At 43.2% G+C, this 23183-nt stretch overlaps 1 protein-coding gene across 3 annotated transcripts in view; it reads left to right on the top strand.

The window, feature by feature from the left end:
* Positions 1 to 215: 215 nt before the first annotated feature.
* Positions 216 to 23183, top strand: part of cadm2a (cell adhesion molecule 2a) — a 202923-nt gene continuing 179955 nt past the window's right edge. For all 3 annotated transcript variants that reach the window (XM_035179269.2, XM_035179270.2, XM_035179268.2), the window contains exon 1: positions 216 to 756. In XM_035179269.2, the coding sequence (XP_035035160.1) occupies positions 696 to 756 (61 nt within the window). In that variant the 5' untranslated portion in view covers positions 216 to 695. The remainder of the gene's footprint in view (positions 757 to 23183) is intronic.

The raw sequence follows: 23183 nt of genomic DNA, 5'->3' as shown, positions 1-23183 counted from the left end.
AGTAATCCAATCTTCCCCAAACCGCTTAACATTTCCAGTCAACACATGGGAAGGCTTTCCTGACATGTAAACAAACCACTTCATCAAAATTAATAATTTTACAGTGTATTTCACATGGTGACCCCCGCACCCTCATCCTCATTTTCCCCCCTCCTGCCTCAGCCTCGGATCTGATTGGTTCACGCCTGGCGTCCATCACCGCTGTGGTGGGCGGGACTCAAACACTCCACTCGTGTTCCCTGCGCCGTGGAAGTGTGCGCCACAGCAGAGCAGGAGCGCGGCAGGTTCAGCAGCGTCAGGCAGCATCTGTCACCAGAGGACCACGACTCTTCCCAGTGCGCGAGCCCGACCCTCGTAGTTCCCAGTCCCGTCAACTCAGCCCCAGTAACTCAGCACCTCTCCGCCGGTGCGCCAGGACCCAGAGGAGCCTTTTCCGTTTCCAAAAGGCGACACCAGTCCCCCGGGGTCGAGAAGTCGCCTGTGTGTGTGTAAACCCTCCTCTACCCAGGGACCCGCAGAGAGAACCCGCCGCCCGCCCCAGCCTCAACTCCACCTGGATAGCCGACTACAGCCGTCCCGGTTCCCCGGTCCGAGCTCCAGCGTGGAGAGACGGTGCGGAGGAGAGCTTAGTGCGGAACGGAGCAGGAGCAGGAGCAGGAGCAGGAGCAGGAGCGAGGTGCGGAGCAGAAGACAGGATGAATCTCAAGAGTCATTTGATTTTCACCCTCTACACTATTTACGGGATTCTTCTTAAAGGTGAGTCCGGGGCGGGTGGCGTGTGTGTGTGTTTTTGTGTATGCTACGTGTGTGTGTGTGTGTGTGTGTGTGTGTGTGTGTGTGTGTGTGACGCGCAATGGTGCAGGCCAGCGGCAGGGGGAGCAGGGGGAGCAAGGGGCAGAACGCGCGGTCACACGAGGGTCCTGGAAGAAACATGCGGAGCTCTCTCTCTCTCTCTCTCTCTCTCTCTCTACCACACACACACACTCTCCCCCTCCACACACACACACTCTCTCTCTCTCTCTCACACACACACTCACAGGGTGTCTCTATCCTCGTGCCCATGTGTGCCCTGTGCTTGTGTACGTACGCGCGTTCGTCTGCAAACGTGCGCGGTGTAATGATGGGAGCTTGGATGCAAATGTTCAGGGGATGGAAGGAGGGAAGAGGGGGGGGTTGGATCCTTCAGGACACGACCTGCGTGAGGTCCGTGCACGGTGGTGCGTCCCTCTCCCGCATCATCCCCGCTGTCAGGTGCTGTGCGTGAGCGATGAGTAAAAAGAAAACGCGCCCTCCGGGAGCAGGACACACCTTCACCCTGAGCCCCGCAGCTCCGCGGCTTGTTTCTGACTCGCAGCACTTGAATGAGTCAGAGTCGCCGGACGCGTTTTTACGCACAGAACAGTTCGCTGCCGCTGGTGTCTGTAACTTTAGCAGCTCTCACGCACGCCGGTTTCTATTCAAGAATGTTCTGTATTCTATCGGGGGGCTTGTTGTTTCTTCAGTGCAGCTCCGGTGTGTTGTGAGCCCGCATCGTGTTGTAAAAGAAGGTTGCTGCTGTTGTTGTTCACCTCAGATGAGTTGTGGATTCACGTGTGTCCGTCTCATCTGAATGACAGGACTCCAAATTCAAATTCTCCAAAGTTTATTCTCTGCTGAGATTATTAAAGTCGGTCCTCTTCTCAGTTTAAGCCTCATATATCTAATATTTGCCACTGTGTACCTCTGCTAACCACCCAGGTTACAAGATGGAAACCGATTTGAAGGCAATGTGAATATTATTCTGACTCCAAGACTCTGAGGATTGTACCATAAACAGGGAGTCAGAGCACCGGCTGTGGACCAGAAAGGTGACTTTGGGGGTCAAGGTCACTCTGAATTCAGCTTCCTTATGTGCTTTCATAGACGTACAATAAATAAACAACAGTGATATAAAGAAATTAAATGGAAAGAACCTATGCTAAAGCACTGCCATTATATTCCATCTTTTTGACGTTTCTGCTTTGCTTTTATTTCTAATATATGTACGCCTTAAATAGACAAATGTCTAAGTAACAGCAGATTAAAGGCTATGGGTCAATATGAAAGAGAATTCTTAGGCTACAATCATTTGACGGTTATGAAAAGAGAATTCAAGTTTGAATTATTGTAACTAATATTTAAAATGAAGCTACTGTACTGTTTTTGCTGTTTGGAATATTTCTAGATTTCAGACTAGCTCCACTGTCTGGTACAAACTTGCATGAAATAAGCCTAGTTGTATTTTTGTGGTGATTAGTTAATGAGCTCAAACACAGCATCCAAGTCTTGACACATCCATGGAAATGAAAAAAATAAATTTTCTTTAATTTTTACCACTTTATGTGTGAAATTAAAGAGGGAGCACATCCTGAGTCTCTGGACGCCCACATTGTGTTTGACAGTGGCGGGCGGGCGGGGTGATGGTTTTACCCTGAAACAACTTGTCAGTCTGACAGCGGGGGCCACATTCGTCACACTGAGCTTCAGTTCTGCGGTATAAAGTCCACTTTACCCCCCCCACCACGTCACACCCCGATGTATTTAAGGCACCGGATAACAAACGCATGAAAGACTAAATTAGCATCATCTTGACTTTAACTGCTGTTTTCCACACGAGTAAATGAGAAATCCCAAATGAAAGATCCATTTGTGCTTGATTCCCTTGATCATTTGTTGTTGTCTCTTTGAAGTGCATGTGTGTGTGTGTGCACATGACAGAGAGCGAGGGGGGGGGAGAGAATGAGAGCCCTCCGTCCTTAATAACCAGACATGATTAAGGCCGTTCTTGACTTAATGAATTGGTATGTAATGAGGTTTCTTAGGATATCTGGTATATCTGACAGCTCACACTGCAGCCATTCTTTTCCTCTATATTCTCCTAAGGGTTCGGCACACTCATGAGCGTGTGTGTGTGTGTGTGTGTGTGTGTGTGCACGTTTGCCTGTGCTCCTGCAAACTGAGCCCCGTTTGTGTTGCTGATGTAGATTTGGACTAAGCACAGACATAAGTACGAAGGGAACAGCAGCGTGCTCGTCTCGTTTCATTTGTGTCTCTCCGCCACACACACACACTCTCGCATCAATCTCTTTCTCTCCTCTCCTCTTCCACCCTCTCCCTCACCCTGAAGAGGATAATGCTAGGCTGCTTGATTTGAAGAGTCATCTCTCGGTGCAAGACCTATTATTGTATAGGTTCCACACAGCAGGCAGGTCAGCCTCCACCTGAATGAAGTCTGCCTTGCAGAAGCCATGTCCGTTGGGGCGCTCTGTAAATGACAGCTGTTTCAGCCCCTCTGGCCCGACGTCGGCTCAGAGATCCAGATCCACGTCTCTGTCACCGACCAGCCCCTGCATGGGTGGTATAGTGTGATCGTGGAGTGCTGTGATGGAGGTTGTTGTTTACCAACAGGTCGAGTTGTCAACATATTATCCGCCGCGTCTCATGTGCCCATGCCGGAGCCAGAGAAAACAGCCTGTTATGCAAATGCTCCTCTTGCGTAAGAGCTTGTAGCTGAGCGGCAGGTGAGGGGAGATAGAGGCAGCGGGAGAGCGACAGAGGAGAGAGTGAGATGTTCCAGAATAGAGGAGTTGATGCAAGCGTAATGTGGGAGGAGAGGCTGTGGAGGAGGAATGTGCCGTCCTCACAACTAAAACGTGTGATATGCACACTGGTTGTTGTTTGCTGTTTGGTATGTCTGTTTATCTCCACTGTTCTGTCTGTTTCCTGTCGCTCTGCCTGCCTGCTAGTCTGTCTGTTCTGAACTCTGATCTTGCTAGCCTAAATACAAACCCCCGCTGAGGGATGTGTTTATCCCCGCAGTGAGTCTAAGCTGCTGAAGGCTGACCCTCCATCCCTCTGTACTTCCGTCCATTCCTCCCTCGCTTCATCCTCCCATCCTGGTGTGGAGCTTTGTAGCACAGCAGCGTGGGAAATCTTCTGATAACAAGCGGCCTTGTGTGTGTGTGTTTGCAGAGCCACTGATTACACCCGAGAAACAAGATGTTCTCTCTTTCTTGCTCACTTGCACTCTTCCCTCCCGCTTCTCTGTGTTTGTGATGTATTCATTTTCATGGCTGTGCTTTGATGGCCAGAACATGTGAGCTGCTCTGTACCTTATACCGATGCCATGAAGCTTCAATGCTGGGAATCCTCAGTGGAGCAGCACTGGCTCAATGTGAATCACACAGACAGTCAAACACACACACACACACACACACACACACACACACACACACACACACACACACACACACACACACACACACACACACACACACACACACACACACACACACACACACACACTCACACACTCTCACACACCTCCACTTTGGATTCATTGCTTCTCTCCCGAGGGATTTCAAAGCCAGTCTTTTGTTAGTCCAGGTGTTAAAGAAAGTTAAAACAGAAAGGAGGAGGAGGCTGGAGTTGAATGTGGTCAGATTCGGAGCTTACACGCTCTCATGGCAGAGCAGAACAGGAGTGAAACATCCACTTGTTCAATTTCTCAGCTGGCTGATAAAAAACAGCTGATATGAGCCTTTTACAGACATATGGCATCATCAGCGTTTATGTTTGCCAATATGAAAAATGTTATTTTACAGGATAATGAGCAGAAAGGATTTGCATTTGTCATTACAAGTAAAACAAATTACGTTTATTTTCAAAATTAAAGTTCTATATATTGCAGTGTTTCCCAATAATTATCTAGACTGTGGCCCCCACACCATATTCTAATTTGTCTTAATGGGTTAATTACACTTCTTTATCTTAAGGGTTTGATAGCGACAGCTTAAGAATCATTGTCAGCTTTCAAAAATTATAAATATAGCAGCTGATATCGTTATTGGCGTTTACCCCAAAATCCATATCAGTTCGGCTCAAGTTCTTTCATATCATATGAATAAACTAGTGCATTGGTGCCACATTCAGCTCAGTGCGTCTATGACAAGTTGAATTGAGTGTTCAGGCTTTGGGATAAAACAAGGCAGGAAGAGAAAGGACGCCACAGTCATCATTAAGCTTAATAAACCCCCATTAACAGATGGCTGTGTGATTGACGGGTGGCAAAAACTCACCAAGTAAGTCACCGTCAAGAGAGCGGACAAGTTTTGAGCTGTATGCAAATGTCCTGCTGAGTGCAGAGAGCCAACCACTGAGCTCCCAAACCAGCTTGTGGAAAATCTCCTATAGGCTTTTCTGAGCCTCCAGAAAAAGGATGCGAGCACAAAGAATGACACTGCAATGCCAGCCAGATCAGACATCATCATCTAACTGTGCCGTTCAGTTATAGTAGGTACGGAAAGGCAAAGGTTTTAGCAGGCAAATGTCATTTTTAATACATAAGTAACAACATAAGTAAAATAACAAATTTGTCAAGCACCTGTAAAATCATATGATTGATCCACCCAGATACTCAGGAGTAATTAGCTTTGTGATGGCAATGATACACTATCATGGGCGGTTGTGTTAATCACAGTTACGTCGTCAGGCTTAAACTGAAGAAGATGATGGTAGCTTGATTTGAATATTTATCATTTTAGCCAAAGGTATTTTCCAATAGAATCATATGAAGGTGATGGTGTGAGCTAACAACCTCCTAGTTACAAATACACAATATGTCAGCCATGTTTCTAATCCCTAAATCAACATTTCCCCGAATCGATGTAGGATAAAGTTTTTTTTTTTTTCCCGTCATCCCGGCTGTGTGTCACAACTCTTTGGCACGGTGCATCGTACAGCCAGCCCAAAGTGAGAGAAGGGAGAGATCAAATGCAGCCCCCCCATGGAGAACAGTGAGATCACAAGCCCACAGGTGGATTCAGCTGCAGCAGCAGAGGGTTTGCACTCTAAATAGACCTCCCACTAGGTGCAAGAAGTATGCAACCTCAGCTTACATATCAGCTGATGGGGCTTTTCTGCAATGTTAACATGCAGCTATTTCTGTGTACAAGTCGCAGCATGAACTAATGTGCATTTAGTCAGACTTGTGTGATAAGAGAGTGTAAGTTGCTAGTAAAGCAGTTGGTCACCGCTGTATGTACATGTTGCAGAAAGCCCTGAAAACTCCACTAGGACGTTATAATGCGATTAGGACGTATACATGTCTACACAATGAGACTAAGATCAAAAAGTTCCACATGTCTCAATTTGACTATTACTTATTTTAAGTAAAACCTTATTCGGTTTAAGGTAAGAAAATACTGTTTACATGGCAGAGTCTTATTCAGACTCATCAATTTGTCAGGTTATTTTAGAATATTGCTGTCCATTTAAACATAATCACTGATTCAATACGATACATCATCATTCTCAAGAAACCTGGGGATCATTGTGATTACAACTTCAGTCAGTGTTTCTTCTTGATCTTGAAATGCAAACATCCCGGATGTTAGGTTTCTTTTTCTTCCTTTAGACTCAAACGCTTAAATATACAGTAATATACCATGCAAATAAAGCAGCAGCACATACAGTACATTGGAAAAGCCATGGACCGATTGCATTGTTGTGCGCGGGTGCATCGGTCTGTGTGTGTACGCGCGCATGATTATTTGATGTCTGTATTAGCATTGAATTTCAAAGGATTAGCGAGTGGCTAATCTGAAGCTGCAGTCTTCGACAAGCCATGTGTCACTAATCTCAAAGACACTCCAGAATAAAGAGATGGAAACACAATCTCCTATTTGGATTAAAACTCTCCACACAGAGGCCGTCTGTAATCTTTCACTCGAGGCAAGACAAAGGTAAGAGAAGGTCCAAACTGAAGAAAATTAGAAATTAAAGGACACACAAGATAATGACATTATTTTTTTTGTCTCCCTTCGCCCCCTCCCTCTGAAACACACACACAGAATTGAACAAGTGGGCTCTACAGGTTCATGTATCGTCTCCTCTAACAAGTCTTAGCCTACATAATGTTCTTTTTATGTTATGTGCCCTTTCATCTGACAGCTCCTTTTCATACACGTCCCTGAGGGCCAGAGTCTGGAGACTTGGTAGCACATGTTACAGTAATCACTTTCTTCGACGGAGATAAAGATATGGACAGCCGTGACTCTGACTACTCCCTCAGCTCTCCTGCCCCAACGCCGATATTGTTTGGGGACTCAGTGTCTGTTCTTGACAGAAATGAATTCATCCAAAGCAAAGCAGGGCCTGCATTGTGTACAGAGCCATTCTTACGCACTGAGCCATATTGAGTGTGTACACCGAAAACATGCGCACCCCCACGCAAATACACACGCAGACTTTGTGCACACACCAAACCTGGCAGTGTAAAGACAGAGCAGCGAGAAAACAGCAGACAGATTCTTTTGTTTTTGCCGACTGTATTTGATCTGATAATATGGACTAAACATGGGATGAGCTTAGAAGTTATGGCAGTGTTTTTAGTTTTTACCCAACTGCTGCTGTTGTTATGACTCAGATTGAAGGATACCGGTCTCTGTCTAATTGCACAGACATATTTCATTCACATTAAGGTTGAGTTGAAGAGCAGTGAATCTGTGTAATAATTCCAGAAATTGGTTTGTATGTGGAATATCTCAAGAACTATGGCCTTCAGTAGGCTTAAACTTCAGATTTGGACACGTGATACATTCGATATTAATAAACTTAGAATAAAGAGGCGACCAGTTCTCTCTAGCAGCAGCGGTCAATCAGTTTGATTGACATCGTTGATCACGACAACAGCACTTTTAGGACAACGGCAATTGGTTTTCACGTTGGGGGTTCTGCGTACTGAGATGAGCCTCACCACACTTTGAGCAAACAGGTGAACAGCTCTTTGTGCAGCAGCGGTAGAGAGGCTTCAGGGTTCTGCAGCCAGTCTTTACTTGACTCGGCTCAATCACTGCAGGTGACTTTCTCGGAAATAAAGCTGCAACCAGCGTCACCACAGACCAAGGAATGCCCATTGTATCCCATTCCAAACAGGCAGGTTTAGACAGACACTGCACTAATATGTTGTAAAAGGCTTGATGTAGAGGGACTGAAGAATGGTGAAGGGACAGAAAGATACAATTGCTATTTTCAGGACCGAAGATTTCACGCTTTTCTTCTCGTCCTCTTCTCTTCCTCTACTCTATCTCTTCCCTTCTCTAGGTCTCTCCAGGTCCATTAAAGCCGTATCCACAGTAAATCCCTCAGGTGTTCCTACAGTCACTATTCATTCTGTTTCCAAATGCTGCTATGCCACGAAGTAATCCCCCAAAATGACTCATATCCCTTTTTAATGACAGTGTTCATTTCCTCTTGATGGCTATTACGCATTTCTAATAGATATTCATACTTGTTAATTTCTCACTGCTATAATTTTGTTTGAAATCGGCTTCAGAATGCAGCTCGGTTTGCTGGATCTGCACAAGCCGCTCTCTGTGTTTACGCTTCAGTGTAATGATACAGCTTTTCAATATCACACAAAACACTGATTCAGTGTTAAATTGCTTTACTTGTACTTATGTAACGCAATGGAATTATGGCATGATACTAATTGAAAAGCAGGATTTACTGCATCCACAAATAACACAGCTATGCACTTGTTTCAGAGTTTGTGGTCTCAAAGGAAGCCTAGAAGTATCTAAAGCTAATTGAAATATAATTCCCTGAAGACACATGTTCGCGTTAATTGACTCTCTCTGTGTGTGCGTGTGTGTGTGTGGGTGCCTGTGTGTGTTTGTATTCACACTATCGCTAGAAGTCCCTTTACAGTCCCTTGTCTAATCATCAGCTTGTGCCCCCCCACATCTTAATTTGTTGTTTGAACACTATTAGACACTCTTTTGCATTAGCACCATTTCTTATCACATCTAATGTTGTAAAAGTATTCAGATGTTGTCTGAAACTCAAATTGAACTCCTTTTCCTTTCACAGTGAATCATAATAACAGTTAATATTCAGCATTTCATTTCAGTCATTATTTCTCAGGCAAGGGGTAACGAACAGAACAGCAGGTGTTTACATGGGAGCAAAAGGAGAACTGTGCAATCTTTTCGAATGGCTGTGTGAATGTGTGTGTGTTTGGGTTTCTATCAGTGTATGTTTGTGTGTGTGTGTTTGTGTGTTTGTGAGAGAGAGTGAGTGAAACTAGGGAGAACACACATTATATTTAAAGGCTGTAATTAACTGATTACTTTTGAGAAATACAGGTATGAAATTTCATCCAACTGAAAAGGTTTTCACACGGTGAACCTTACACTTGTGAACAGACATGCACACACATACTCACCCTCACACACATTCACACACACACACACACACACACACACACACACACTCACTCACTACTCACCCTCACTCACTCACTCACTCACTCACTCACTCACTACTCACCACCACACACACACACACACAAACCCACGCACACACACACCCACACATGCACACAGAGGGTGCAAGTACAAATGATAATCATCACAATATACAGCAGAATAATTGAAATGTGTTACGATGACTAAAACATATTCAAATCTATCGTCCAAAAGATCCTTTAATCACACACGTCAGGAATTAATTAATGAATGTTTATATTCTCAATCTCTGACAGAGCATGAAGCATTCAATTTAACAAGAGTAGTAAAAGATAATGAAAAGTCATAAAATATTAAAAAGAAAAAGGAAGATGGTATTAAGAACATACCATTATCTTTCATTCATCCCTGTATGCTTGTAAATTGAGGAACGTCCAGGTCTTAGAAAAACAACAAACAGACCTTAACCATAGTTGCTACTTACTTAACCCTTACCATAAACCTAATCTTAATCTTAACCTAGCTAACCCTAATCTTAACCTACCCTTAAAACACGCCTTTGCCTTAAAATTTTATGATTTACAATATGGTGGCTTGATTTTTGTTCCCATAAGGAAGACACATCCCTATAACACACACACACACATTATGTCCACATAGAACATTTGGATATGTTAAGAGCTAATAGATACACACAGACAAAACAATGCTGGAACAAATTTGTATGATTTATTACACTTGTTATACTTCCTTGTTTGAGTTAAGACAATTATTCACGTATATTTAATTTAAATATTTATGACACATACACTCAGGATATTGCCTTTGTTATTTCCTTCCTTTTGATGTCTCTCTCTGGTTGTGGCCCTGCTGTCACACTGTGTGACGTCTCCCCCTCCGTCGGGCTCAGTGTCCTCTACAATTCCTGTTTCAGACTTTTCCAAAATCCTTCACTGGTTCTAAGTTTGGAGCGGAGCCGCTCTCTGTGTAAACATTGCTCCGGGCCTGTTGTCTAAGGGAGGGAAGATGGAGTCAAGTGAGACAATTTATAACAGTTAAAAACCAAATGAACTGAGACCCTTGGCTTGGGTGAGCGGGCGGCAGCATACATAATGCGCCTTAGGGATTTCACACACGCACACACACACACACACACACACACACACACACACACACACACACACACACACACACACACACACACACACACACACACACACACACACACACACACACACACACACACACACTGTGCTGCGTATGTGTGTGTGTGTGTGTGTCCAAGCTCACAAACGCATAACACACAGACACACACCCCCCCTTCACCATCTGTCTATGTTTGCCACATTGCAAATCCATTATATGCTTCACAACATTATTCCCCCCATCCTAAGTGACACACACCCCTAAGCTTACTTCCACTGTCCTCCTCAGTGGAACGATGACAATTTGCTACTGCAAACACATCTTTGTTAAATATGCTGTGACACGTTTCCACCTGGATTTTAATATATATTTTACAGATTTTACAGGCCTGTTGCTGGTTTCTGCTGCTTTATGTGGGACCATTTTCACCTGCTCCCCAGTTGAACCGACACCTGACTTTATTAATCCTGCTTCTCCCGGAATAATAGGTATTTCTTTTTTGGCAGTGAGATTTAATTCTTGCACACACACACAAACCTCATGAATCTGGCCAGGGTTTGGCTCAGTAGTTTTATAGCTAACTCATCTGCACTTCTAATCAAATAGATTCCCCAGTCCTGAACCTCCCGCTGAGGAAACAAAGAAGTTATTATGTTTTTAAATGGTCTCCGATTACGGGTAATTTCACCGCCTATCTTAAAGCTATTTGCCTTTCTCTCACTTTGCCGCGGTCGGGCAGAGCGAGCCTTGTGCATTGTAGAAAAAAACCAACAACATGTAGACAAGTTAGACATAGAGCAGATGCATTCTTTTGGAAAGCAGAATGGTCTTTTGCACTTCCTCTCTGTCTCTCCTCATCTCTTATCGTCGAAAATGGGGAACAGTTAACTCGATTCCTCCTTTATCTCGCTCATTAGTGTTTGTCTCACAGTGCGCTCAATTACTCACTCCATCACTCTCCTGCACCCACAAGTCAGAAGCTTCCACCGGATGAAGCGAATCAAAATTCTCTTGTAGTTAGGAACCAGCAAGACTTATTAGCGAGATTTGAGTGAGGCCAACTTTGGCTGTTGGTTTGTTTAAAAAAATATTTTTTATCTGTGATGTGGGGTCACTACCGTTTAATGCTTGCATAACTTTTACACCATTAGTCAGAGCCACACTATTGTGGCATTTTAAAATTTTAAATGTTAATCCGTGGCCTACCTGGTGAGTGAATTTAGCACAGCAGGATTAGTTTTGATGGATTGGATTGCAGTTGTAACCTTGGCTGTATGTTCTGACTTTTGGCAGCTCTCATTTATTTGTTAGGATTGTGTGACATTTCATTAATAAAAGCTTTGGTTTTTTTTGTCAGAGCAGAATTTGTCAGAATATTGTTTTTTAGAAAATGGTTATTGTCCCTTGCAGCGCTCTGGTAACCGATCATATCATCCTGCCATTTTATAACCAAACAAGAGGAGTAATAGACTATCTTTGCAAAAAACACACATGATGTGGAATACAAAGTTCAAACCACTGTAATTATAACTGAAGCTTTTGGTAGGTGTGCAAACACATCCATGCAAGTGAATCAAGTAGCTGTATTATACTGTCTCTTTTTGAAAACAGAATATTTCTGTCTGGCATTGCTTCCTTATCTCTCTTTGAAAATTCTTACTGTGGCTACAACCTCGGGCTAGTATGCCAACATGCTAATGCTGCTGTGAGCGTATCCAGTTCAAATGGACCAGCTAATGCTAATCTGCGCTAATCCTCTGAGAAGCACCCTCAGAACAACATTATCATGCTACTCTGCAGCAGAGATGGAGCGAGGAAGAGAGTGGACAAGGAAAAAGAAATCCTGAACGGAGACATTGGCATATAGCAAACATTAGAACAGCTGACGCACCACTGGCCACCTTCCAACGCCTTTTTTTCTCCACATGCACACACATGGCAACCGAAACACACGTGCACACACATGACATTAGCTGCACACACTGAAGATATACACCCAAAATCGCCAGGCATGACGCTTATAATGAGAAAGAGTTAACCACACTTGCACCGAGCTGGTAAATGGTTGCCCACTCTCCAGGACTAAGCACTGACCCCATAAGCCCTCGTCATAATGCGCATGTCACCCTAATCCTGACCTTATTAAAAGTGAGCCTCCAACCAAAAAGGGGCCATATCTCTAGTAGTTCCTCGATACAGCTGGTCTGGCCTCTTAAAGGAGAGATGACCTTCACACACCATAATCCTGGAGCCACCTTCTACCCCCATAGGCATTTGATGGCAGAGCCGGGGCCACGTCTGGAATTGATGCTGAAACTACACAGTGAAAATGGGGCAGAGTCCAGAAATAGTAATAATTGTAGTAATGGATGATGGCTAAGATTTACTTTTAGATATGGATCATTCCTTTTCCAATCAATCACAGTGCAGCGTGATGCCCTGCAATACAGCGAGTATGGCTATCGCAAATGGCAGCAAGAAATAATTTACACATTGTATGAAATATTCTGTCAGCACTAAATTTAAGTTACATGTTCATATCCACATGGCAAATATATTGCAACCGAAATGTTTTTCTTATCTGAGATGTGGTTTTGATATATTTCCCTATATAGCATCTACGCTAGCCGCTAGCCTTGATGTCTCTTTATGTGCCACATAATGCAGCTCTATTTCTAAGTAAAGAGGAAATTATCAGTTGCATGTAATCAGGAATTTGATAATTAGTACCCTGTTATCTCATAAACACATGGCTCGGTCATGCTGTTGGAATGAAATGTGCTGATTTCAGAGATTATTTCTCATACATTTGGATTAATAGTGTCGACAAGGACATGCAGTTGCATAGGTCTTTCCCTCCTATATATGGAAATGCAAATAAATGACATTTCACCATTCCAAGCAAAATGATGAAACCTGTGACATCATTGTGTAGCATCTCTGAACAGATAAGTAAATCAGCCTGTGGAAAAATAAAACAAGAAATACCAACTCCTGAGACAATTAGAATATACATGTGAAACAACTTACTAGGCATTTTTTAACCAATCTGTGTCAAATTAGACCTTTCAAATGTGTTACACTTTGCCAAACTGAAACATTTAACTTAAACTGCTTGCAGTGCCTTCATCCCTTTCCAGCTTGATTAGCAAAATGAACAGCGTAATCCCTAAAGTCTCAGCAGATCTGCTGATATCCAGCGAATACTTGTCATTCAAAGCAGACCACCTTTGATAGAAGAGATAACAGGAAAGAGAAAGGTAGGAGGGAAAAGAAGGCAGAGGCAGAAAATGCAGCCGGGGAAGCTGATGGGTTTGTTTAGAGATGTTATATGAGTCTATGTTGTGCCTGTGGCTTGGCTGGGATCCTGAGTGACATGTTACTGGCCACTGCTGTGCCAACGTTCTCTTAAAGCCTCGCTGTGATAAGATGAGATGAGACAGGGATGAGGGGAACAGCAAATATTGTCCGTGTGTATGTGTGTGTGTGTGTGTTTGTGATGAGTGTCATAAATGGGTTGAGGGTGAGGGGGATGAGAGAATTAGAGGGATGTGGGGGTTACTGGATGGATGATGCTGAATAGAGGAATCCTTATATCACATCTGCTCCTCCATCATATACGGAGCAGGAGCAGGGACAGATTAACCCGGAGAGTTTGAAGGAAAAATAAAAAAATAAATGAAAGGTAGTGTAGCGGAAAAAAACAGAGCCAAAATAAGAACAGCAACCATGCATAAGATATTCAGGAAATGAGCCTTGACACTGCTTGAATTTTGTGCTCGAACACAAACTCAGACGCCAAATGGAAATGGTTTGGCTGTGCGATATGACCAAGATGTCATATCCTCGTACAGATCATATCCACATAACAATATTATATATATATATATATATATATATATCATTAGTCAGCTGTACTTCTGTGGCTCTCATCCACAGACTCTCTTCACACTATTTGACAGGATTCTTGTGCAGGTACTAAAAGAGGTTTGTGGAGGTTTATTCTGTTGTGGGGACGAGTTTGCGCCATAATTTGCAAAGTGTTTTTTTCCCCTCCATAACCAAACCACGTCCATGCAACGGATGCAGCCTTTCTTTGAGGTACGAGCTCCTCATTTTTGTGTTGGCTCATCTGGGTCCTCCTGTTTGGAATGATTTCTGCGTCTCGTTCACTCTGCTTCGTGTTTGTTTTTGTTGCCTTTATGCAAATTTACCGCCTGCATCCGTGCTGCTTGGAAGAACGCAGAGCGCCTCCTCAATGGGGAAAAACAAGCGTGTGATTAGTGGCAAAACAAAATACACAATGGAGCATCATATGAAATAGTATATGTTTTTCTATCTATCACATGATATATATTATTATATCACACAGCCCGAGCAAATGGTACATGCTGAGTTTCAACCATCTATTATGTTCACGTACGATCACAGAAATGAAGAGTAACAATGAAGAGGTGATATTTTAGAATCTCCTCATCATCCCTGCTCTCTAAAAAAGAACCTGAATACAATAAAAATGGCTGGTTCACACATTTTCCTCCTGTTTTTCTGAGGAATTATGGATGATTCATGGCTGTGCATTTATAGCATAAAAAGCTTTTGACGGCAACATTTGCTATTTGCGAATAACGTGCCACGCGCCAAACGTCAAGGCCATTGGATTGTCCTCCCGATATAAATTCAGATGGCCCTTTGTAAAGTGCTGTCTTTATCTACATTTCTTCAGTGTGAAAATGGAGCCGGCTTTTCAGTCTTCCTTTATGCAAGACGTTTGTGTATCTTTCTCTTTTATTTCTCTCCTTCCACACTTTTCACCGTCTTCCCTTCTTATCTGGATGTTTCATTACTCTCGTACCCCTGACATCGCTCTCTCCAGCCTCACCAGGGGCTTTCATCCTGGCGGGGTGCTTCCTTTATGAGAATACTCCAATTGGCAGACAAGCGCCCTTGTCAGACACCATTCATTGCACTTGCATAGATATGAAAAGTGTATTAACAAGCACCACAGCGTTTTGAGGTACAGTGGAAACAGCATACCAATGGCAAAGCAGGTCCTGTGACCGAATTAAAAGGGGAGGGAAGTTGGATACGGTTATTTTGACAACCCTGTCATTGACATTAAAGTTCATTACAGAAGGTCATGAGTCTGTAGAGTTTGCTTTGCTTAGAAATGCAGCTGATAAGTTAACAGAACCAGATTTACATAATTTGATATTCTTGCTTTAAATTTGGTGAAAAATACCAACTCAATCTTGGTAAATTACAACAATAACTTCAGACACTAAAGCACATACTGTGTCATTAGGTAAATGGACAGTTAGTGTGAAACCACCACAGATTTTGGTCTTGGAGCCGCTTCATAGACCAGAGTAAGAGAGTGTGTGGCACAGAGGCCATAAATCCATCAGAGGAGTAAGATGCCAGTGGGAGTTGATGACGTACCCCTTTAATGTAAGAGTCCCCCATAAGGTCTCCTCAAGAGGGTTTATGTTTTTTTCTGATAAATGCGTAGCTACGGCAGAGGATATAGATTATTCTGTGGCGGTGGGGGGTTGCAATGAGCAGGTGCTGAAAGAGGTGTTTTGCCCGGGAGGAAGAAGAAAGCAAAATACCTAAAACTATTCAAAGGGATGGATTCCTCTGTGTGAATAAAAACAAAAGCAAATTCACCAGTTTAGCAATTTTTCCAGCACCAAATAAGTTATGCAGAGTAAGCACACTGGGGGGGTGACACGGTGAAATTTTCCTCCCAGCTTGATTCCATGTGCACCTGGTCCTTTTTCCTTTTTTGGTACAACATCTGATGATGATGTTTTTTTTAAATCAAGTATTCTTTACATTCACTGTAATAAATATGCAACCCAAGGAAAATGTGGCTCAAGACAGCTGTTATACATTTTAAAATCTGCTGTGTAAAAGTATTGATCTGGAATGAACTTGCAATCAATGCCTATATACAGGACTGTCTAACTGTTGTTATGGTCAGAGGGATTATGTTCTTGAGTTGTCCGTTTGTTGAATGCAAAATGCCAGGAACACCTTAAGGGAATTTCTTCAAATCTGGTACTGACCTTCCCTTTGACTCAAAGATGAACTGATTACATTTTGGTGGTTGAAGATCAGAGGTCAAGGTCATGGTGACCTCACAAACCCTTATTTGCCTTATCAACACGTTATCTTAAGAACGCCTGGTCTGTCATCCCATTATGTTGATACAGGTCAGTTTTCGCTGTCCGCTCAGGTCATAGTATGTGAATGGAACTTGGGAAACTCTCCTGAAAGTAGCTTGATCTTCAGGTCAGCTGCAGCAGAGAAACCAAATGCCTTAAAATGAGGCGATGTCATCGTAATTCACTGTTGTACATCCTCCGTACAATGATAAAAGCCACAAGGATACTGTCTCTGATAATGTATAAAGTGCCTGCTTTATGGACCATGACATATAATTTCCTCTATTCAGAGCGATACGTACAGTGATCTGTTTCCTTCAGAATGCACTCAGGCTGCACTGATGAAGCTGCTGCGGCAGCAAGCTACATCTGTGTCCTTTACACTCTCACTCTCTCTGTGGAGGAAGTGAGACTTCAGTTTTATATCAGCACTTGGCCAATTTAGCCGCATAAAGGTTACGTGCATCTAGATGACAGTTAATCTGCGGCGTCTGTCAGATCATTTATGACCCAAGATTTTCTGTGTCGTGTCCTGTCTAATATGTAGTCTGGTGCATAAAAATCCTCTAATGGAGTCAAGAAGACCATGATCTAATCCTATCTTCCAATCATATTCTTATATGCTGTTCACACAGTGGGCCCAAGCGGCCAGAATCCGATTGTCCCCCCTATATGTGACCCAGATCTGATTGTTTAATGACAGTGTGAATAGCACAAATCACATGGAATCTGATCTTTTCAAATCAGATTTGGGCCACTTTCATATGTGGTTCTAAATCAGATACAGACTTCAGTCTGAACAGCCATGTGACCTGTATCGGAATTCAATGCGACTTTTACTGCACTCGAGATCGACATTCCTAATTCCTAATTATCACCCTGTCGAAAACATACATGGAAGACCGCTGCGCATGCGGGTCACATCAGGGCCATGACCACTTCCCATTGAAGTCTGATACTGGCCACAGACTCATTAACTTGATGAACTTGGTATCGCAGACTGAATTGAAGGATAATATAAACTCCATTGTTAATGATTCCTTTAATCATTGTCTCTGTGTTTTGTATCTTTTTTAATTGTGTGCTCGATATTATAACGTGTGAAATTTGTTACGCTCCTTCCCCGACCACTTCTCCCTTCAGACGGAGGTAATTAACCTCTGTGTGATTTACCTCACGGAATATATCTAGGATGCAAAAGAAATGTGATATAGAATTTTGGATGCAGCCTGTTCCTAGAGTTAATTTGACTTGTGCACAGGGCTGGGCTAAAGTTGCCCAAACAAAAGCCCATTTACCCTCTTTTGTTGAGCTGCCCTTCTGGAGGGAAATAGTAACACAATGTTTTCGCTATTGTGGCTACATAAACAATTAACCCATTAGATAGACAGGGTGGCCCAGAGGTTAGACAACAGTGATGCCCTAAGACCCCTGTCATGTGACACGAGCATCAAAATGATGTTGATGATGTGTGAGGACTCCAGTTGAGTCTTTTAAAGATCTGGTAATAATAATGACTAATATGCTTCTGAACAACGCACAACATATATTAGCCTATATTAAATCCATGTCATATTAGCTATTACATGGATCATGGATGGTCTTCGCTTGCTATACCTGGTTAACATAGAGGCACATGTGAAAACATATTTAAAATTGTACATTATACTCCTGTCTAATTCCTGGACTTCACCTGAAATCATTGAGTCAAGCCCCTGTCATCTGACCAAGTATATACTAGTATATACCACTACTTGTTATTTAAAATATAAACAATTTAAACTGGAAAATGCTGTGGACAACGTTTCACTTGAGGCTCCAGACCAGAGAGTGGGGGGAGAGCATGCCGAGCATCAGGAGACACATCAGACAGGTACATATTAGGGGGTGTAATGGCCGAGTGTATAAAAGGGCCATGCCAATAATAGTGGGATCCAGAGGAAGATAGATGCTGTAGATAATGATACTCTATTCTCAATAGTACATTACGGAACATGGGCAGAGTTATATTAGAAAGTGGAGAAAAAAAATGTATGGAAATATAACTATTTAAAGTAAAAAAATAACAACCCTACTTTAAACCATTCAGGGACATGCAGGATCAAGGTTTTTAAAGCAGCAACCCCTCAAACTGTCTGTGCACGAGTTTCCTGTTGAAGAATGACCGGAACTTACATCTGGAGCCACAACCGTTGTCCAACCGCTCGTCGATCCGGCTGAATAAAGGCATCTGGAGAAACTTTTTAATTTGAGAAAATAATCCTCAGGAATGTGAGTAGCAGGTATTTCAAAGTAAACTGGCACATCTAAAATCTACGAGTTTGGAAAATCACAGAGAAAAGTAATTAACAGCTGAGCCAAGCTAACTACAAGTATTGTTTTGGCATCAGGTTATTGCTTTGTCTTTCGATTATTATAAAACACCTCAACAGCCAAATTAATTTGAATTTTGACAAAGGTTGTCGACAGTATTTTTTTTCCTGATGATGCTGTTAATTAACTCGCCCGAACAAAACTTTTAGGTGGGCGAAAAAATACATTTTCAACTTTCGATTCTATTAGGATGAAAACAACTTAATTACTTAACTCATTTGCACTTACTGGACTATTTAATATGAGGCAGACAATGATGTACATCTACAGCTGCAGGGGAGCGCACACGCATCTGATCCACCTCTCTCTCTCTCTCTCTCTCTCTCTCTCTCTCTCTCTCTCTCTCTCTCTCTCTCTCTCTGTTTACCGTTTGCTCCGACTCCTGGAGGGGAAACATGACTTGTTTACAGTGTCTGTAGTAACAACTAAATGAAATCACATTCCCCATCAGTCAGTGGGCTAACTGAGGCTAGCTCCTCTATTAGCTGGCAGCTCACATCTCCTTTGCAGGGAGCCGGACCGATCAATGCTCAGCCACAGTTGGATACTCGGCTGCGCACACATGCACACCCTAGCTCACGCACGCCGCGCACATTTCCGCTCAACTCAAAGCATCTGACTTGGAGGTGCAATCATTTTGCATCATTTTCTTTGTTTTGCAGTGAAAACGCAGCTTCATATTACCCCAGTGTTTTCATTTCAACAAACCATTCTTTTTTCGCCAACGTTTGTGTGCAGTTCGTGTGGAAAAACACTTTGGCGGCGGCATCGTGTTCCGAGAGAGGACGTGATACAATCGAGGACAATACTGTCGCTGCTCTGACTGTATGTATTAGAGAGTGAGCGAGTTGAGCCGCTCTTCCTCCATCTTTTGTGCTGGGAGGAGGAATCTGGCTGTTCCCACAGTCTTGGCAAATCCTGCCTTCCCAAATCCTTTTCTCAGTATTTCTGTTGTCCTGCCAACGGTGAGTGAGAGAGCAGAAGTGCATTATGGACCGGTCATGCATGAGTAACAAGGGGCCCCTCTGAATCTCCCTGTGTGTGTGTGTGTGTGTGTGTGTGTGTGTGTGTGTGTGTGTGTGTGTGTGTGTGTGTGTGTGTGTGTGTGTGTGTGTGTGTGTGTGTGTGTGTGTGTGTGTGTGTGTGTGTGTGTGTGTGTGTGTGTGTGTGTGTGTGTGTTTCTCTACTTTTCTGCCCTATAGAAACCTTGTTATTATGCCGTGGCCCTAAGTGGCCCTGTGCTCTTCCGTTATCACATATACGCACTCATGCCTACACACCAGCATATAGAAAGAAATACACCTCAGCATTTATTATAAACTTCCAACCTGCTTTCCCCCTCACAAACCCCTCTGTATTTCCACTCAGCATTTGTTCAGTAACTGAGTCTGACATCAAAGACTAACAGGTTCCCGTGAGTTTCTTTCACTGTGGACAAACCGAGCCAATCCAACACAAACTTGACTCTGTTAGTGAAAATCCAAGTGTGACAATATTCCACACGCCAGAGAGAGATCGTTTTTCTGTCGGACAAGGCAGCAGTTCGCATTCAGCGTTGTGAGGATTATGCTGATACATTAGCCCAATCTGTGTTGATCTAGCAAAGCAGGAGATGAACAGCCCGTATGTCAGATTCTCATTTGGACCGGGTTGGGGTTTTAATTACGTCTGCTCCGCTCCGGTTTGTCTTGGCCAAGCTCTCACAAGCTGAACCGTGTTTGGTTTTCAATACGTGACTTGTGCCTTCACATGCAACTGTCATCAGCCTGATTCAGCCACATTCATTTATTTCTCTATCAGTGAATGAATGTGTCCATGTATATTTGATGGGTTATTCATGTCATGACAGTGCTTGTGGGACACACAATGTAGGCTACTGTGTCTCTCTGATTTCAGTTTAGGTCAGTGTCCCAGTCACATGCAGGTCAGATGTAATCAGTGTGGCCTTTATACACACACACACACACACACACACACACACACACACACACACACACACACACACACACACACACACACACACACACACACAAAGTCATGTGTAACTACTTGGACATGCCTTTGCATATATGCTGATGTTCTACTGCACTCTGTCCCTCCCCTTTGCCTCGCCTTAACAGTGTGTTTCTTGTGTGTGTGTTTGTGTGTAAGTGTGCAGACATGCTGTCATTTTCCCCTGCTACAGGCAAAGATGAGGTTTGGAGGTTTCTTTTAGTCACATTCTATTTTTGTGGCACTGCAAATGCAGCATGACTCTTAGCCTACGGCACAGTATAGTGCAACGTAACACAATGCCAGTGAACAGGATTTCTGTTGTGTCTTTGTTTATGTTTGTTTACATGTCTGTGCATTATATCAATGAAAATCTGCTCTTGCACACAATCTGTAAATGAATGCTTCAGTACAAGCAGAAATCTAATGGATCTCCCTTTGTTCCTCTTGTCTGTCTGTGTTTGTGTCAGTGCAAGAGTGTTTGTCTCCTGATGATGTGAAAATGGGAGTGAATGGTTAAATAATGACCAGTGGCGACACAGACAGAAGCTTTGAGGCTCTAGATTTGCCTCTTTTTTTTTTTTCTCTCAGCCTTTCCGCTAACCGCCAGCTATAGAGCTGAACTGGCTGTGGAGGGTCAGCTCTGGCCCCATGACAGGCTGACGAGGCGAGCGCTCTCCCTCTCAGGGGCCAGGCCTATTAAATGATCAGAGAGTGTGCTCCCCTGACGCCGCTCTGGCTGAGAGGTCTCAACTCCTTCCTGGAGGCCGGCCCAGAGGTGTGTGTTTGTGTGCATGCATGCAGGAAAAATGTATGTCCGAGCACGTTTGACTTCGTTTTTCAGTTGCTTTTACACATTCTGATAGTTCAGTAGATTAAATCAGCACCATCTTCCATTCTGCACTGTATGCTAGAGAGAAGCAGAAACATCAGGGTGTGTGTGTGGGCTTAGACCACAGAGGGTTGTGCTGTATCTAAGCTAGATTCATTCCTTCAGAGCCATTTCAAGCAGGCATTGCTGAGAAAATTAGTTTGAATGCAGCGAATCTGAGAGAAACAATGAATTCACACCTTCAAATACTCTGCTTTAGTCACTGCTGGTCATTACTTGACCGTTTGCCAGCTGTTTCTTACCAGCAGCTATAAAGGCATATACATGGATACACGGGCACAGTGAAATCCTGAAGACGAACACTCAGACACTTTGAGGTTTCTGCTGGCGGCAAGCTCTTATGTGGCAGAAAGCAGCATTGTATGTTTGCCTTTGCCTTCACACAGTTATTTTCTTCATTCTCTGCAGCCATTGTCATTGACTGACCTGTTTCAAGTTCACAGGTTCTGAAAGTGTTACCATGGCTGACGGCATGGTTCTGAAATCACACACAACCTTGTTTGGCCCTGGAGATACTGAACCAGAGCAGTGACTATACTGTAGGACTGCTGTGGATCACAATTGATTAAAGAGTGTTATTGTTATGGTTCAGGATCTTGTTTTGTGAACTTCATATCTAATTCAATAACAAGCCTGTTTATCAAGGCCTTTAAACCCCAAGCAAGGTTTTTGCTGAGTTATAGCTGCCTTGCTTGTTTTGGTATTTCAAGCTGTAGTTTTCCACACCCCATCGTCATGGTGGTGGAAACCAAAAGAAGTTTTCTCTTTTCTTTAATCAAAACCTCTCCCAGCGCCCTTTCTCTACTCCCTCCCTGTCTTTGTTTTGTTTTCAACCAGTCTGTGACTTTGTGGTTGGAAACCATGAGTTGCATATGGCAGACAGAAAGCTCCAGATTTAATCATGCACAATAACACAACATAATGCCATCTCCAGTCCCATTGTGTTGGCTTGGATGTGTGAGCATGTGCGTGTTTATGTCCATGCCTTCTGTCTGTCACTCTGTGTGTGTGCATTTTAAATGATGTAATTCAATGTTTTCCCATCCACTTATCTATTAGTGACCTGTCACAATGTGAATCAGATGAACATTAATTTACTGTTTTTACCTAAAATAATGTGCTTGTGGAAATGATTCACTTGTAGAGCTGTGTGCAGTGTATTGGTTTGCACAGCCACTCCTTGTCACTCACTTTCTTTCATACGCATGGACAATAGACCGGTCTTTAGTCGGACTGAACATTGGGAGCACTGGGTGAAATCCTGACGTATCGGTGGGCTGGCGGACGATCAAAAAAAATCCATGAAGTTTTTGCTGTCCCTGTCTGTGTGCTTGTTGTTTGCAG

Source organism: Hippoglossus stenolepis, chromosome 15 (genome assembly GCF_022539355.2).
Source record: "Hippoglossus stenolepis isolate QCI-W04-F060 chromosome 15, HSTE1.2, whole genome shotgun sequence".
In the NCBI taxonomy this organism is placed as follows: Eukaryota; Metazoa; Chordata; class Actinopteri; order Pleuronectiformes; family Pleuronectidae; genus Hippoglossus; species Hippoglossus stenolepis.
Note: the sequence above shows the minus strand (reverse complement) of the source record. Positions and strands in the feature narration are given on the sequence as shown.